General features: G+C 34.8%; 8 gene segments (V, D, J or C); all 8 read right to left on the minus strand.

Annotated features, from left to right (window-relative positions):
• Positions 1 to 327: 327 nt before the first annotated feature.
• LOC129363475 (Ig heavy chain V region 914-like) lies at positions 328 to 769 on the minus strand. The segment is given in 2 exon segments: positions 328 to 641; positions 716 to 769. Coding segments are annotated over 2 exon segments (363 nt in total).
• A 684-nt stretch (positions 770 to 1,453) lies between these two features.
• Positions 1,454 to 1,946, minus strand: LOC129363476 (Ig heavy chain V region 914-like). The segment is given in 2 exon segments: positions 1,454 to 1,812; positions 1,898 to 1,946. Coding segments are annotated over 2 exon segments (408 nt in total).
• A 1,062-nt stretch (positions 1,947 to 3,008) lies between these two features.
• LOC129363477 (immunoglobulin heavy variable 3-43-like) lies at positions 3,009 to 3,453 on the minus strand. The segment is given in 2 exon segments: positions 3,009 to 3,322; positions 3,405 to 3,453. Coding segments are annotated over 2 exon segments (363 nt in total).
• Positions 3,454 to 4,130: 677 nt separating this feature from the next.
• Positions 4,131 to 4,576, minus strand: LOC129363479 (Ig heavy chain V region 6.96-like). The segment is given in 2 exon segments: positions 4,131 to 4,444; positions 4,528 to 4,576. Coding segments are annotated over 2 exon segments (363 nt in total).
• A 2,731-nt stretch (positions 4,577 to 7,307) lies between these two features.
• LOC129363480 (Ig heavy chain V region 6.96-like) lies at positions 7,308 to 7,799 on the minus strand. The segment is given in 2 exon segments: positions 7,308 to 7,651; positions 7,754 to 7,799. Coding segments are annotated over 2 exon segments (390 nt in total).
• A 1,645-nt stretch (positions 7,800 to 9,444) lies between these two features.
• On the minus strand, positions 9,445 to 9,891 carry LOC129363481 (immunoglobulin heavy variable 3-7-like). The segment is given in 2 exon segments: positions 9,445 to 9,758; positions 9,846 to 9,891. Coding segments are annotated over 2 exon segments (360 nt in total).
• A 1,766-nt stretch (positions 9,892 to 11,657) lies between these two features.
• Positions 11,658 to 12,118, minus strand: LOC129363482 (Ig heavy chain V region 914-like). The segment is given in 2 exon segments: positions 11,658 to 11,974; positions 12,052 to 12,118. Coding segments are annotated over 2 exon segments (366 nt in total).
• A 2,445-nt stretch (positions 12,119 to 14,563) lies between these two features.
• On the minus strand, positions 14,564 to 16,758 carry LOC129363483 (immunoglobulin heavy variable 3-11-like). The segment is given in 3 exon segments: positions 14,564 to 14,860; positions 16,284 to 16,600; positions 16,713 to 16,758. Coding segments are annotated over 3 exon segments (660 nt in total).
• Positions 16,759 to 17,548: the final 790 nt, after the last annotated feature.

The raw sequence follows: 17,548 nt of genomic DNA on the forward strand, positions 1-17,548 counted from the left end.
CAGGATTCACTAATAAAAGTGTAACATCTCCATCTTTTCTGAACATACAAATTAAATTTGCAATTCTAGAAAAACCTTTTTCTTTTTCTGAATGTCTGTGTTTGTCGGATCAAAACTTATTATTTATTATTTATTATGATAATTTAATCTAATCTCTATTCAAGATGTTATTTTTTAAAATCCATGTTTCTCTAATGAATGTAATTTCAAGGAATTTTGCCACTGAGTTATTTAACTAAAATATAAAATTAAACAAGTTGAGCAGGAGGTTTGCAGAGGAAGTGGTAGATGGAGGAAGTTTTTGTATGAGCCTCCTGCTTCCCTGTGTCACTGTGCCCGTCGAGCACAGTAATACACAGCTGTGTCCTCAGCTTTCAGCTGGTTCATCTTCAGATAGAGTTTACTATTTGAGTCATCTCTGGAAATGATGAATCTTCCCTGGACTGACTGGGAGTAATATGTTGGATAACCAAGGGTGCCTATATAGGCGATCCATTCCAGTCCTTTTCCAGGAGCCTGTCTGACCCAGCTCATTGCATAGCTGCTAAGTGTGAACCCAGAGGCTGTACAGGTCAGGGTGTGGGATTCTCCAGGTCTTTTAGTCACTGGTTCAGATTCTGTCAGAGTTTGCCCACTAACACCTGCAAAAATGTTAACACAATTATAGCCTGGGACTCAAAAAGGTTAGTAACTTAGGTTAGCAGAAGATGTTCACCTGTCCAGCAGACAGCTAAGAGCAGCAGTGATGTCCTACAGTCCACCATGTTGAACTGAGTCGTTTTTTCTTAGCTGGTATTACTGCTTGGTGCTTAAAACCTTATCAGTTTATCAGTTTTGCATGAACTCCTCCTTGAAGGGAGGAGTTGGAATCATGTGATGTTTTGTCCAAATGTCAGCAATCATTAGTCACATAACTTGTAATCATCTGTAACTTCACCAACAAAACAAGCAAAATGAAACACAAAGGCATGAAGTATTACAACAAAAGAAAACCATCTTGATTAATTTCAGCATAGCTGCTATCTGAAATTATAAAGATAGGTCTGCTATCTTATAATGAAATCTAAAGATGTTATTTTGAAGAAAGAGTTAATACATTTAATAATATTGCTAGAGTTACTGTCTTATATTTAATTGACTTTTTCATTGCCACACTCTTCAATAATAAACCAGTTTTATTCAGCAGTCGTGTTGCAGCTCCAGCTCAAGTATTTTGAAACACAAAAAACTTGTTGAAAAATTTCTGAGCATCAAGAGCAAAAAGATTAAAAAAACAGCTGCTTCAATTTGTTTTTACTGCTTGTTTCCATGTTTTCCTTTCTGATATAAAATGTTTTAATGGAAGGTCTCAAATTCAAACTAAAAAGTAATTTATGATTTATGTGACAACAAATATCACTTCAGAGTCTGAAGTGATAAAAATAAAAGAACTTGAAGTCTAACAGATCAGTGTTTATTGTTGCTGGGGTTTTTGTACAGCTGCTGAACCAACTTCAGTCACTGTGCGTCTCGCACAGTAATAAACAGCAGAATCTTCAGTCTTCAGATTGCTCATCTGCAGATACACCTGCTGCTTGTCGTTGTTTCTGGAGATGTTAAATCGGCCTTGGACTGATGGAGAGTACCACTGGCTACTACCAGTGGGCTGACTTACGCCAGCAACCCACTCCAGTCCTTTCCCAGGAGCCTGTCGGATCCAGTGCATCCCATAGTCACTGAATGTGAATCCTGAGGCTGTACAGGTCAGAGTGTGGGATTCTCCAGGTCTTTTAACCACTGATCCAGATTCTGTTAGAGTCTGAGAGTGGCTTCCTATTATAAAAAAAGAACACATAATTGATATTGTAAGTAATATAAAATGAAAAAAATTCAAATTAAAATCAGAGTAAATCATCACCTGTCCAAAAGACAGTTAAAAACAGCAGCACTGCTCTGAAGTCCATCATGTTAACCTGAGTGTCCTCTGTTCTCTGTAGAAACCTGCATAAATACAGCTGAGTTTTACATTAACTCCTCCTCACAGGAAGAAATCTAGAAAAAACTATTGATCTGGAGACAGCATTTGTATGATTCCTGCAGAATGATAGAAAAAACTGTCTTGCTCAGGTAAATACAGGAAATTGAAAATATTTATTAATTGTTCTTGACAGATTGAAGATTAGTTTGACTTTTATAATTTACAGTTTTTGTTAGGTTATACTTTATTTCCACATTTTTAAGAGATTATCATCAAGATAATCAAAAAGCAAGATTACAACAAGAACGTGTTGGATGCAATTACAGTGCGTATCCATCTATTAAAACTGTAGAGTCTTTAATGTTTAAATCTCGTTAACATCAGTGATCTGAGGACATCTTGTGGTGAATTCCTGCAATAGTTGGGGATTGTGATTATCTCTAAATCTTCTTTGTGCATCAACAGTATAAGGGTGGACAACTCCTTCAGCATTTTGTAATGGTTTTCTTTTTCTCTCTCTCTCTTTTAGTAAAATTAAAGAAGTTCTAGATAAAAGGTGAAATCAAAGTTCATAAAATACTGTCAATATTTTCAGGTTACTTTCAACAAGTTGGAAAGCTGTTTTTTTTCTGTTTTTATGTTCTTTTTATCCCTGCACCTACTGGATATTGTATGAGACAAATGCCTTTAGAGTTAGATATCTGTAAGTCATGATGATTAATTTTGTATTTATAATGTTCACTAGGTTGTGCTCAAAGAGAGAAGTCTTAAAACCTCTCATTTTGTAAAATATAATAAATAGAATAATAAATAGATTAATAATGTCACAGATGGACTCATACTTCTTCACATTAGATTGGATTTATGTTGTTAACGATAGGATAGAAATAGGATATTAAATGGAATAATATTGTCTTCATTCTTTACGTTGTCTCAGTGTTTCAGTGCATTCTTCATATCTCTATATAGTAACAATTTCTCACAGTTACATTGAAGACTTCCAGGCTTGAGGGAACTTGAGGTTTTTGTACAGCTGCTACATCAACTACAGTCATTGTGTGTCTCGAACGCAGAAATAAACAGCAGAATCTTCAGTCTTCAGGCTGTTCATCTGCAGATACAGCTGCTGTTTGTTGTTGTCTCTGGAGATGGTGAACCTGCCTTGGACTGATTGAAAGTAGTATGTGCTGTCACCATAATAACTAATGCCTGCAACCCACTCCAGTCCTTTCCCAGGAGACTGTCTGACCCAATGCATCCAGTGGTCACTGAATGTGAATCCTGAGGCTGTACAGGTCAGTTTGTGGGATTCTCCAGGTATTTTAACCACTGATTCAGATTCAATCAGAGTCTGGCCTTTAACACCTGTAAACAAAAGAAGCAAAATTGCAATTCTTAAAATAAGCTCATTCCTCAAAGACAGATGAATGCCCTAGCAATTTCTCACCTATAAAACAGAGGGCAAAAATAAACAGTCCTGATCTGAAATCCATCATGTTTCAGTGTGACTCTATGCTCTCCAATAGCCTTTTCTTGGTAATTTAACTAAAGCAGGAAGTTAAAGATTTGCATTGACTCCTCCTTCCAGGGACGGAGCGGAAATGAAACTTAGATCTTAGAACAGTCTAACAGTTTTACAAAAAGCCAGACAAATTAAAACTTTATAAAATGATTATCGACACATAAAAGAAAAACAACATAAAGTATTGCAAAACAATATGATGAATGGATGGAGAGATGGAGGGACAGATGGATGGATGAACATTTTACAGATTAATTAACCATTTCCATGAACAAAATATGTATGACTGTTATTGAGAAAGGTGAGGGGATAGCAGGTGCTTATTATTTTATCAACATTATCGTTTGGTTGTTTATTAATCCCACTTGATTGCATAAAAAACAAGTGAGATGGAAGCTTTTTCTATTTTCATTTTGTTGAATATCAATAAACCAGATCGAGGGTTTTTTAAATAACATTCTGGGTTGGTTTATATTGTTTAAAACGCAAAATGATTCAAATAAAACATCAAAATTATATTATGATGGAATACATTATTTATCTCTTCGATTCTTTACAATTTCAGTCTTACACTGGAAGATATTGGAAAAACTCTGTCCAGATAACTTTGAAGGCATTGAGGTTTTTGTACAGCTGCTGAACCGACTTCAGTCACTGTGACTCTCGAGCGCAAAAATAAACAGCAGAATCTTCTGTTTTCAGGCTGTTCATCTGCAGATACAGCTGCTGTTTGCCGTTGTCTCTGGAGATGGTAAAACGGCCTTGAACTGACTGAGAGTAGTATGTGCTGCCGCCGCCCGGATGAATTAATGCAAGCCACTCCAGTCCTTTTCCAGCAGCCTGTCTGACCCAGACCATCCAGCGGTCACTGAATGTGAATCCTGAGGCTGTGCAGGTCAGTTTGTGGGATTCTCCGGGTCTTTTTATTGCTGGTTCAGACTCTGTCAGAGTCTGACCATCAACTCCTATAAAACAACAAAAAAGAAGCACAGTTTTAGTTTGGTGATAATTTACTAAAGACAGATTAAGTTCTGTTAGCATTTCACACCCATCAGAGAGAAGACTGAAAGGAGCAGTGCTGATCTGAAGTTCATCATGATCCAGTGTCCTGCTTGTTCTCTGACAATCGTCATATATTCATGGCTGGAAGTGACTGAAGTTTTGCATTGACTCCTCCTGCAACGGAGGGAGGAACACAAACTTGGACAGGCCTGTTATTATAATAGCCTTTATTAATACCATTTCATTCAGTTTGAAAGTTTTCTATATTAACTGAATGAATCATTATCTTTCTGAAATCTAAGGACTGAAATCCTATTAATTATGCTGTTAACTACAACAAAAAAAAATTAGAAAATGATCTGGCCTTTCAAATTAAAGAAAGAATAATTACAAATAGACTGCATAACAAATGTTTTATATTTTATATACTTTAAAACTTGTAATTAAAATGATAGTTGTTGTATTCGGTTTATAAATTTACCTTTTAAAATTCCAACTTTCAACCAGCTTTTCCAGGATTATTTTGAAACTTTTATGTAAACTACTTATTCATTTGTGTTCATATCTGATCACCAATACCGTTACAATATATAAGCTTAACAAGCAGTCAATCGTAATGAAATTTGCATATTAAATAAACTCACATGCAATGTTAAGTTAAATTATAAAAAATATATATTTCAATTAACATAAAGATTCTACAGTCTAAGTTGTTGTAATGTTTAAATGATGTGTTTATCTATTGCAGTGTTATATCTGTCCATAAATATCTACAACAATGCATTAACTGGGCCACAAGCTTAAGCCAAACAAAATGTTTTCTTGTGCAACAGAATCATAAAACTGCGGTCTTTGCCTTTACTCAATTATTCCACAGATTTAAAGAAAGACAGCATCCATCTACATAGATCAAAAGACTGAGAGCACATGAGTTCATTGTCTTTAGTATGAGAACTTGAAGAGGACAAAGTCTCTAAAACTCACAATTTAATTCCCCAGCAGAAAGGTGGGTATACCAGCCCTCAGAACTGCTTAGACGCCTATTTGTTCCTCTAGAGTGAAAATATAAAAATGTATTTTTAATGGTGTTAAAAACATATTTTTTGTTTTGGTTATTCAACAGCTGTCATTATTCTTCTTTTCAAACTTTATGCAATTTTCAAAAATGTTTTATAGAATTTTTGGTAGAAAGAGAAATTATTAAACAATGTAAATGGAAATTATTGAGCTCATTTTAATGGCTCATGTGATTAACTGATTTTTTGCAACAGGCAATAAATCAATTACACTAAAGATGTGTTAGAAAAAGTACTCTGTAAAGTAAAGTTATTTCCAGTGAAATGAAAACAAAGATACAGAAATGTGTGTTCCTGGCATTATTAAGGTCTGAGGCCCCCTTGTGCTGATTTGCTGCAACATTTATTCTGATTCTCTGAGGTTTTTGTTCATCTCCTGCTGTAGTCTGTATCACTGTGGCTCTCTTTTGCACAGTAATACACAGCAGTGTCTTCTGGCTGCATATTCTGTCCATTCAAAGTCACTCTGCTGTTGGAAGAGTCTAAGTTGACACTAAACTTGTTTTGTAGCGAATCTTTGATAGTTGTGTCTCTACTGATCCACTCCAGTCCTTTTCCTGCAGGCTGTCTGATCCAGTGTGTGTAGTAGCTATCAATAGAATAAGAGACCTGGCAGGTGATGCTCACACTTCTCCCAGCCTGCACAGACATGGAGGGTGGCTGGTTGAGCTGTTCACCTTTCAAACCTGCAAAGATGGATTTACTGTGTGACATTTTTATCAGACTAAATTGATGGTTGTAAATAATCTAGAAAGACTTACTTGTTACAGAACCTAGAAGCAGCAGCAACAAAGTCAAGGAGGACATGATTGCTGTAGTTGCAGAGGGAACATCTGATCCTCTTTTAAGGTGTGTGAAGTAAATTCACCACGTCAAACAAGTCACATGATTTACATAAAAAGACAGAGGGAGGTGATAACTTAAGTTTATCTGAGACAAAGACAAATCTCTGATAGAACATTAGCATGAACTCCTAACATCTATTACATTAATAGGATACATTTTGAAGGGACTTCCCATTTCAAGGGAACATGGGATAATATGTTTGTTCTTTTTTTCTCCTTTTCTGATGAGATTACATTGATTCATTTCATGGTATTATTTTATGTTTTAATCCACAAATGCGGACAACAAACTGAACATCAAAAGATATTGATGACAAAAAGGGTTTATAAACAAAACTAGAAAAGTAAAAAAAATAATGTCTTGTTTTGTGAAAACAGTTTTGGTGGTTGTTAGGTTTTTATTTTTAAATGTATTTAATGTTTTCTGTTACAATTGGCAATAGTTTTTATTATTCAAATGTTGAATATTTTACGTTTTTTGGTCCATTATGACACATTTCAGTAAGTATTTCGATGCAATATTTTATATTAAAATTTTTTATTTTAAGTATGCAAAAAATTCTATAGTACTTTCATATACTTAACAAACATGTATTATTATTAATAGTAGCAGTAATAATTCACAGTAATAATTCACAGTAATTCACAGTCTTAATTAAATTAATTTCTCTGTTATGATGTTAAGTTCACAAAAATGTTCTCATGTCCTGGAAATTATATTTCCATTAAACTGATTAATAGAAAACATGTAAGACATTTTATTTATTAAATTCACATGGAAACACTTGTATGTTTTGTATTTTTATTTAAAATTACATTACTAAATAAATTCAAATACTTTCATGTACAAATGTGTGCATTGTGGGACGTATTTCTTATTCATTTTTTTTTGTTACAGATTTATATCAGGGGATTTTGTACAGCGACTGAACTGACTTCAGTCGCTGTGGTTGCCGAGCACAATAATAGACGGCAGAGTCTTCAGTCTTCAGGCTGTTCATCTGCAGATACACCTGCTGTTTGCTGTTGTCTCTGGAGATAGTGAACCGTCCTTGAACTGACTGAGAGTAGTATGTGCTTGTAATTTCAATAGTTGAAACCCACTCCAGTCCTTTCCCAGGAGCCTGTCTAACCCAAGCCATCCAGTAGCTGCTGAAAGTGAATCCAGATCCTGTACATGTCAGTTTGTGTGATTCTCCAGGTCGTTTCACAGCTGGTTCAGATTCTGTCAGAGACTGACTATAAACACCTGTCAGAAAAAGATAAAAGTTTGAAAAACTATCTGCATGTTCAAACTGAAAATTGATCTAAACTGAGGAAATGCGGGGGGCAAAAAACTTGAATATTTCACCTGCACCGCAGATAGTTAAAAGCAGCAGCCCTGTCCTGTAGTCCATTCTGCTAAACAGGTTTCTGTTGTTCTCAGTCAGCCCAATAAAGTCAAATATATAGCTGTGGATGACATCCTGCCCTCTAGGGCTCCTCCTGATTGGACAAGGACTAAGCAGCTTATTTGTTTAGTTTTGTTATTTTTGTGAGGTTTTACTTCAGGATCTAGTTCTATTAAAATTTCTAGTTTATTTGTATATAACTTATTAGCTATTCTTTTGATATTCTTTAAATAAAATCTGTGCAAAGCTTCTATTTATATTTCTGGAAACGGTGCATGTTATATTACGAGATTATTTTCTTAAGGCCAACAAATGAAAAGAATTAAACAGATGTGTGCACAGAAGTCAACCATCACCATTGGTATTAAAAACTAAACATAGAGAGGATCATGAATAGATTTATTTATTGATGTTAATTTTATGTTGTTTCACACATTAAACAAGAAATACCATTGCTTTCAAAAAGAAGCTGTTTCAAAACAGGGAATCAGTGTGAATGGCAATAAATAGTCAGCCTGAGTGAAAATCTGAGAAGATATACTATTGATTGATGAGCTCAACACAAATAGAGTATAGGATAAATACCAAAGAAAATCATAGTAAATGTATGCGCTGAGCTCATTTAGACACAGCTGGAACATAAAACAAATAAGAGAAAACATATTATATTTGCCAATAATATTCATCACTTCTTGAAAAGCAAATTGCTAATCATAATATTTTCTATTGCTGACAAGTGTATGTATAATAGACTACTCAGTCATTCTGCTGTCAGCACTGCCATCATCTGGTGACAGAGAAAACATTCTCTCTTGAGGATGCAGGGAGGGAGTTGCTCCTATGACAGTCATATTCAAAAATACAATTTCTATTTTTTACAATGTCGAGAAAATAAATTCATGCATAGTCAATCTCTTTTTCCCAATGTCAGTGAAAGAAGATGCTTTGTGTTCTTAATACTCAATCATAATTGTCAAAGCTCTCTGCTTAAATACGTTAAACAATGCATTCAGCTTTTTACATTTTTTGTGTGATTTTTGATTGAAGTCTTAGAGCATGGCTGTGTGCACAACAGTATAGTGGTTCTTAGCTGAAAAAGCCACTATGTTGCTGTTCATTTCCTCCAGCATTGTGGTGAGAAAATCTTTAAATATTTTGTGTGTTGTTTGAATTTCATTACATCTACTGCACAGTAACACAAACATGTTGAGTATGTTTAATAAGATAAATTGACTCTATCTGTTAATTCATGTCTGTGCAAAAGAGATTAAATTTAACACAGTTTTGTTTTCCATAAAAAATACAGCTGTTTATTATAAAAAACGGTTTTATGGAGAATATATATTTTATCAGGCTCACCATACTTTTTCAAGCACCAAAAATGTTCTTTAATAATTCCTTCTCTCTCGCTCTTTGTGTGTCAACCAGCATCTCAGATCCACATGTGTTTGTTAGATTACATTTATATCCCTTAAAATATTTTACATTGGATTTATTCCTTTCCTTAACTACATATAACTATTTCCATTCGTCTACTACAGCATTGTCAGTGTCTCATGGGGAAAGACAGAGCCACAAAGGGAAACTTCAGCCACAAAGCCAACTTCAGTGGCTGTAGCAGCTTTTTGTACAGCTGCTACAGCAACTTCAGTCACTGTGCCTCTCTAGCGCAGTAATAAACAGCAGAATCCTCTGTTCTCAGGCTGTTCATCTGCAGATGCACCTGCTGCTTGCCGTTGTCTCTCGAGATGGTAAACCGGCCTTCAACAGTTGGGGAATAGTATGTGCGACCACCATCACCCCTGATATCAGCGAGCCACTCCGGTACTTTCCCTGGACTCTGTCTTATCCAGGACATCCAGTGGCCACTAAATGTGAATCCTGAAGCCGTACAGGTCAGTTTGTGGGATTCTCCAGGTATTTTAACCACTGGATCTGATTCTATCAGAGTCTGGCCATCAACACCTGTTAAACAATGGAGACATAAAGTAAAGATCTTGTTGGAAAACAGTTTCTGAAACACAAAATGAAGCTCTGTATGTATTTTCTCACCCATAAAACAGAAGAGAAAGAGAAACATTCCTGATTTGTGGTCCATCCTGGTCTCTGTTTTCTGTTTGTGCTCTTTTGTCTCTAACAACCTTTTAACAGTCACACAAATATGGCTGGTTTAAAGTTTTGCATTGGCTCCTCCTGATAGGGAGGGAGAAGAAATTATACATAGATTTGTATGTAAAACTCATTGTTTGATAGGATTTGCTGTAACTCATACTCATACTGTCTTTCTTTTTATTTTTTCCCCTAATGTAGTCAATTGAGGTTTTTCTCCTGATGTTGTTTTCTCTCAACATTATGAGAGGAATCATTGAAAGATGTCAGATTTAATCAGCTGTCAGACCAACAATGTGAGAGATGCAAGACACTTAAAATAAAGTTTGTTATTTTTGGAAAACTTATCTCCAGACTAGATTTTTTCCTGTTTATGATGCTTGATTTCATACTTGTCTTTGATTAATGCCATATTCGTAATTATTTTTGAAAGATAATGTTTTCTTAGTTTAGATAGTTTAGTCTACTGAAGCGGCTGTCAGAATAATTAATGACCATGTCCCCAGTTGACATATGAAACAAAGGAATATTACATCTGCCTTTTTGTGTGTGTACAGTTTAATATTTATTTGCTGAGAAAATGTTGTTCCATTTAAAAATATTATTCTTAAAATAACCAATGCTTTAAGGTTTTTAAAAGCATTGGTTATCTTCAAAACATTTAATATAAATATATTTAAAATTATATTTAAAAAATGTTGTTATATTTGAAATATAATGTTAAAGATATTGCTTAAAGATAGTGACAGCTTAAAGATGTGGCTATTACTTATATATCAAGCTAAAAGTCAAGAAAAAATCTAATTAAAACTGCATTTGATGAATCTTCTTTGTAAGTTTTGTTCTGTCTGTAGTCAATATATGTCAAAATGAAATAAACATATAGATTAGTTAGTTATTCTAATATGACATTCCCCAAACTGGAAAGCTTCATGAGCTGAACAAAAATAGAAAAGAAATTCTCAAAAATCTGTAGTCCTCTTCTTGTTTAGTCTATACTGCCACCATCTGGTCATTGAGAAAATATTTTCAGTGAAGTTTTTGTTCTGCCTCTCTGCCTACTTTAATACTTTTCTTATTTGCCACAGTAATACACAGCAGAGTCCTAACCCAGACAGTCTCAGGTACATCATGCTGTTGCTGTCATCTCTGATTTGTACTTTATCTTGAAAATACTACAATAAATTGTTCCACTTCCATCTGTAAAAATGAATCCCACAGACTGTCTGTCCAGTTTATTTAACAGCATCCAAATGAGACGTCAGATTCTTTACTGATGATCACATTCTTACAGTACAAAGCTGTACTTCTTTGTACTGGAGTTTGTGAAATATATATTACAATTTTTTTGTGCTAAATATGTAAGAAACTTAAACAGATAAAGCAATGTATGATTTATACATGGTAAAATATTTTAAGTTTAGATACATTAATCAATTGTTAGAATTTAAGCATCATCTTAAACTTTACTTTTTATTTACTTATTTTACAAAAAGTTGACTAGAAAACTTTTATCTCCCCACTGAGTGTGCAAAAATCTATTCATTATGTCAAATGTTTTTCACTTTATACAAAAATCATAACTTTTGTATTGAAACTTTATTTTGAAATTCTTTATTTTAAATTTAAAAACATGAAATAAATAACTATGTCTCTGTTAGTTTTACAGGCAAGTCTCACAGAGAAAATAAAACAATCCACCAGATAACTCTGAGGGGGATTAAGGTTTTTGTGCAGCTGCTTAAACAGTTTCAGTCACTGTGCTTCCCGCGCGCAATAATAAACAGCAGAATCCTCTGTTCTCAGGCTGTTCATCTGCAGATACAGCTGATTTCTGCCGTTGTCTCTGGAGATGGTGAACCTGCTCTGGACTGACTGTGAGTAGTACTTGCTACTACCACTGCCACTACTGATATAAGCGATCCACTCCAGGCCTTTTCCAGGAGCCTGTCTGACCCAGCTCATATAGTAGCTGCTGAATGAGAAACCAGAGGCGGTACAGGTCAGTTTGTGGGATTCTCCTGGTCTCTTCACCACTGACTCAGATTCTGTCAGAGTCTGACAATAAATGCCTGTGAAGCAGAAACATAGTCATTGTAAGAAAATAGTTTCTCAAAAGCAGATTAAAGTTCTGTCTGCAATTTCTTACCTGAAAAGCAGATAATAGAAATTAGCAACCCAGATTTATAGTCCATCATGTTTTAGTGCGGTTCTTGTTCTCTGACAGCATTTCCACAGGCCCACTAATAAAGCTGGAAAACACAAAGTTTTGCATTGACTCCTCCTAGCAGGGAGGGTGGAGTTCAAACTCAGATTTGTGATATGCATTTCCAGACGTATGCATTGATCATGTTGATTATTATAGGTTTAATTGTACTTATAGATTTGCCATTTTCAGAAGATTTGGGTCACAAAAAAATAAGTTAATTTATGTAATGGGAAGACAGAAGTAGGTTTTGAACCTTAAATATTAGAGTATTAAATATTAAATACAGGTTGTATTTGTTACCTGTCATAAAAAATGTTAAATAACATGATTTGACTCTAATACAGTGAAGAGAATTTATCATAAAAAAATCACTAAAAATGTGATTTATTGTTGCTTGTGTGCAAACCTGTCATCACCTCATTATATAGTAACAGCCTTTAAAAGTGAAAGTGGTATGTGTTTAAAATGTGACCTTGAGTGGTACTCTGTTCTTGCATCATAGCTGCAGCTTACACATAAAATAATTATGCATAATTTTTATAGGTCGTGTTTAAGGAGATTCTTCCATACTTTAGGAAATGTGTACCTTCAATTGTTAGAAATACTTTTAGAGTAAACATTGCAGCAAGCTGAATGACAACATAATTTGAAAATCAATTTATTGTATAAAGGATGTAGTTTACAAAAAAAACTTTGTTGATATTTGTTTTGCAATTTCTTGGCATCAGATCCAATATTGATGTTGGTAGACTGGTGGAAAAGAAAACATTTAGTGTATGAATTTATTCCTCTCAAATCTTAGGATCACTGTTTACTGTTGTAGAAACTGAATCTTAGTTTTGCAGAGAGGCTTCATAGAGAAAAGAAAATATTCCATCAGATAACTCTGAGCAGATTGAGGTTTTTGTACAGCTGCAGAACCAACTTCAGTCACTGTGCCTCTCGAACGCAATAATAAACACCAGAATCTTCTGTTCTCAGGCTGTTCATGTGCAGATACAGCTGATTTCTGCCGTTGTCTCTGGAGACGGTGAACCTGCCCTGGACTGACTGTGAGTAGTCCTTGCTACCACCACCCTTACTAATATAAGCGATCCACTGTCTGACCCAGTTCATATAGTAGCTGCTGAATGTAAATCCAGACGCTGTGCAGGTCAGTTTGTGGGATTCTCCTGGTTTTTTAGCCACTGATTCAGATTCTATCAGAGTCTGACAATAAATGCCTGTAAAGCAACACAGTAAAATTAGTCTAGTTGTTGTTATAAAAGTTTCAAAAAGACAAAAAAATATTTTTGTTACCAATTTCTCACCTGTCAAGCAAATGACAAAAACCATCAGTTCATATCTGTAATCCATCATGTGATTTTGATTTTGGTTCTCTGACAGCCTCACCTGTGACCACAGTCATATAAATACAGCTGGACGTTATTTGTCTTGACTCCTCCTATCAGGGAGGGTGGACTTCAAACCCAAATTTAAGAGGTAAACACATTTTCTAAACATTTTCTCACATTTTTCTTGGTAGAACTTAGTTATCTCTCTGAAAATACACAAAGTTAATAATAGTAATGCATCTTTTGCAATGTCAGATTTACTTTATTTTTTCATTTTTTCTATTCAATCATGTCACTAAAACCGATGCTTGTCAACCTGACAGTTTGACAAAGTGAACTTTCAAAAACAATAAAATATTTACATAAACAAAACTGGCATGTCATAAATATTTATTATTGATGAAACATTTCTATTTCATAGTGAAACTCTTCTTATAACTGTTGATAAGCTTTTTGCATGTTTTCACTGATATTTTCACAATTTATCTTTGTGCAGGGTTTATTTCTTTTTCACACTATTATTTGAGGTTCATCAACAAAAGGTCTTCATAGAGGAGAAGCAACACAAATATATTTCTTAAAGTACACTTTCATGGAACTTCTACTAACAGGAAATCAAAACAACATCTGTTGAAGCTCAATGTTTTTGTATTTTCGTGTGCCAATTGTTTTCTTGTTAGGAGCTTCTGCCAAGCTTCTGTGCTAACATTAACTAATGTGCTCTCTGACACAGTTGAGTCATCAGATTTCATGATCATGGATGATCTAAAATACACCCTGTTGTTGCTGTTAACTCTATATCCATCAACACTGTTTTACTGGTGGTTCTGAAAAGGACAGTCAATCAATTTATACAAAGAAATTAAAATTTATCTCCTTTTTTTCCCTTTATGTACATCTGAGTGATGTTTTCTTAAATTATATACAAAATTCAAATTGGTTGGGCAGTGATAAAAAATGTTCCTCTCTTATTGTTCAGTCCTAGAGTCAGAGTTTAGTGTAACTGCTACTTTAGCCTTCTTAGTTTTACATCTGTGTCACACAAAGAAAAGAAAATAACCCACAAGACAACTCTGAGGGGACTTGAGGTTTTTGTACGGCAGCTGAACCGATTGCAGTCACTGTGTCTCTCGAGCGCAATAATAAACAGCAGAATCTTCTGTTCTCAGGCTGTTCATCTGCAGATACACCTGATTTCTGCCGTTGTCTCTGGAGATGGTGAACCTGTCTCGAACTGACTGAGAATAATATAAGCTGCGATCGTTATAATGAGCAGCAAGCCACTCCAGTCCTTTTCCAGGAGCCTGTCTGATCCAGGCCATCCAATAGCCACTGATTGAGAACCCAGAGGCTGTGCAGGTCAGTCTGTGGGATTCTCCTGGACTTTTAACCACTGAATCAGATTCTGTCAGAGTCTGACAACAAACACCTGTGAAGTAAAGCAGTCAAATAAGTATAGTTGTTAGATAACAGCTTCACAAAGGGAGATCAAAGTTCTGTTGACATTTTCTTACCTGTAAAGCAAATGACAAAGAACAGCAGACCAAATTTGTTCTCCATCTTGTTTCTGTTTGATTTTTGTTCTCCGACAGTTTTGCCACAGTCACATAAATAAATGGTTCAACTTTGCATTGACTCCTCCTACCAGGGAGGAGGGAGAAGAAACTGCAGATTTTTGAGGTAAACACAATTTATTTAAAAGAAAAACAAAACATAAAACACTGAATCTCCATATTCGGAAATGGGAACTTGTTGAAATAGCAGTAAAGTAAATGCACTGGTTAATTTGAGAGCTCTTTTTGGCATGGTTTTGTTTTATATCTTCAAATCTCCAATTAAAATATTGTCTAATTCAATCTAAGGAGCTGGGAGAATAAGACTGAGAGCAATCATAACAATGTGAGTTAATGTTTTCACTTTTCTGAAGTCACAAAATGTCTGACCTCAGTTCAGTTTTCAAACTAGGAAGGACTCATTAGGGATTGGATATAACAGTCACCATTTGATGCAAGAACAAATTAACATTTTTTTATTATTTTAATAAATAAAACTTGAAGGAAAAAACATTTTGAGTATCTGGGGAAGTTTTGCTTATAACTGGAGTTGATAAAGGACTCAGAGACAAGCAAGAAGAAGGCAGTTGCATGATGGAAAAAGACATTTATTGATTAATTCAGATTAGACAAGGGTCAACCCAGACATGAAGAGCAACCAAACCCTGTAAATAACCCAGGAACAGTTTACACAAAAATGAATAACTTCAGAATAGTGGGGAAGACTCCAGTTCAAAGAATGCATTGCAGATGTGTGAAAAAACCTGAGCAAGAAGGAGCAGAGGTGATAAATGAACACCATATAAATATAGAGGAAACTATAATAATGCAAAACATTATTAGTGATAGAAGCTGAAATTCCCATTGTTATACAGTATATATTACTTGTTGAGTTGCTTGAAAACTGGCTTTTAAGAGATCTCTTAGATTTACTAAACTGGATTTTTCATAAGATATTATGTAACCTGAATCTATTTTTATTAAATGCAAATTGTAAAATTCTGATGACAATATGTTTTTAGGGACATATTTTGCTTTTTAAGATAAGAGCTCTCATAGATCTCTTTTTCACACACAGATTTTATAAATTAATTCAGTCATGTTTCTTGATATTAAAGTGCATTTACATTACTGATGGTGGGACTGTAAGAGAAAATAAAATGTTCTCTTCACCAGAGTCATTTTAACTCAGTCTAATAAAGGAAGATATTCTCACAGTCAAAATTAAGACTCCCTTCAGATAACTTTGAAGGCATTGAGGTTTTTGTACAGCTGCTAAACCAACTTCAGTCACTGTGTCTCTTCGAGCACAATAATAAACAGCAGAATCTTCTGTTCTCAGGCTGTTCATCTGCAGATACACCTGATTTCTGCCGTTGTCTCTGGAGATGGTGAACCTGTCTCGAACTGACTGAGAATAATATAAGCTGCGATCGTTATAATGAGCAGCAAGCCACTCCGGTCCTTTTCCAGGAGCCTGTCTGATCCAGTTCATCCACCAGCCATTGATTAAGAATTCAGAGGCTGTGCAGGTCAGTTTGTGAGATTCTGCTTGTTTTTTAACAACTGAAACAGATTCAGTCAGAGTTTGCCCATCAACACCTTTGAGGGGAAAAAACAAGTGAAACAGTTTTAGCTTTGTCTTTTTGCCCTACTAAATGTAGACAAATCAGAAATGTGATTGAGGAAATTTGATAAAACTTCAGTATTTCACCTGCACAGCAGATGAATAAAAGCAGCAGTCCTGTCCTGTGGTCCATCTTGTTAAACTGTATCTGCTGGTTCATCCCTGTTAACTTAAATACACAGATGTAGGCAGATTCATTTTCCATTGGCTCCTCCTCCACAGCAAATTATGAATAATGATTATTTCACAAAACAAATCCATTTTCACAATATTCAGAAACACATTTGCCCTAGATAAAACTGGAGGTGTTTTTATTATAATAATCCTACTCTTAAACCTAACTCAACAAAAAAGCCCCACAGTTATATTCCCTTACACTAAACAAATATGGTTAAATAGGCTTATCTAAATGTCTATTTCCAAAGAAATATAATATGCATCTTTTCACATATTTTGCTGGTGCTGCTAAATTAGAGACACCCTATTTCCAGTTTTCTTTGAAAAACCATTCTGTTTATCTCCTCCACCTAATTTGAACACCATGAATTTTTTGTGCTGTTGCTTTCTCTGATGATTTTTATTTAATCCTGAAAACTGCTCAAGTAACATGTTTTACATTTTTTGGTTTAAATGTAGCTGTCAAGTTGTTAGTAGTGACTGTTTTTGCTGTACAACTGTATGATGTACATCATTATTATTCTACCTGTTTGCTTCTACTGCCACCTTCAGGTCAAAATATAGACATCTATAGGTGTTCATTTTAATGCACCTTTTTACAGTGGATTCACTGATAACAGAAAAAATTAAAACAATCTCAAGATTTTTTTTTCTTGCAAATTGTAGTTCCGAGGTCAGACTAAAAGTTCTGGCAGATTTTTGACCACTATGGCCAAATTAATTTATACTTTTACTTGAATGAAAGT

Source organism: Poeciliopsis prolifica, unplaced genomic scaffold (genome assembly GCF_027474105.1).
Source record: "Poeciliopsis prolifica strain line A6 unplaced genomic scaffold, Auburn_PproV2 SCAFFOLD010, whole genome shotgun sequence".
NCBI classification, from domain to species: Eukaryota; Metazoa; Chordata; class Actinopteri; order Cyprinodontiformes; family Poeciliidae; genus Poeciliopsis; species Poeciliopsis prolifica.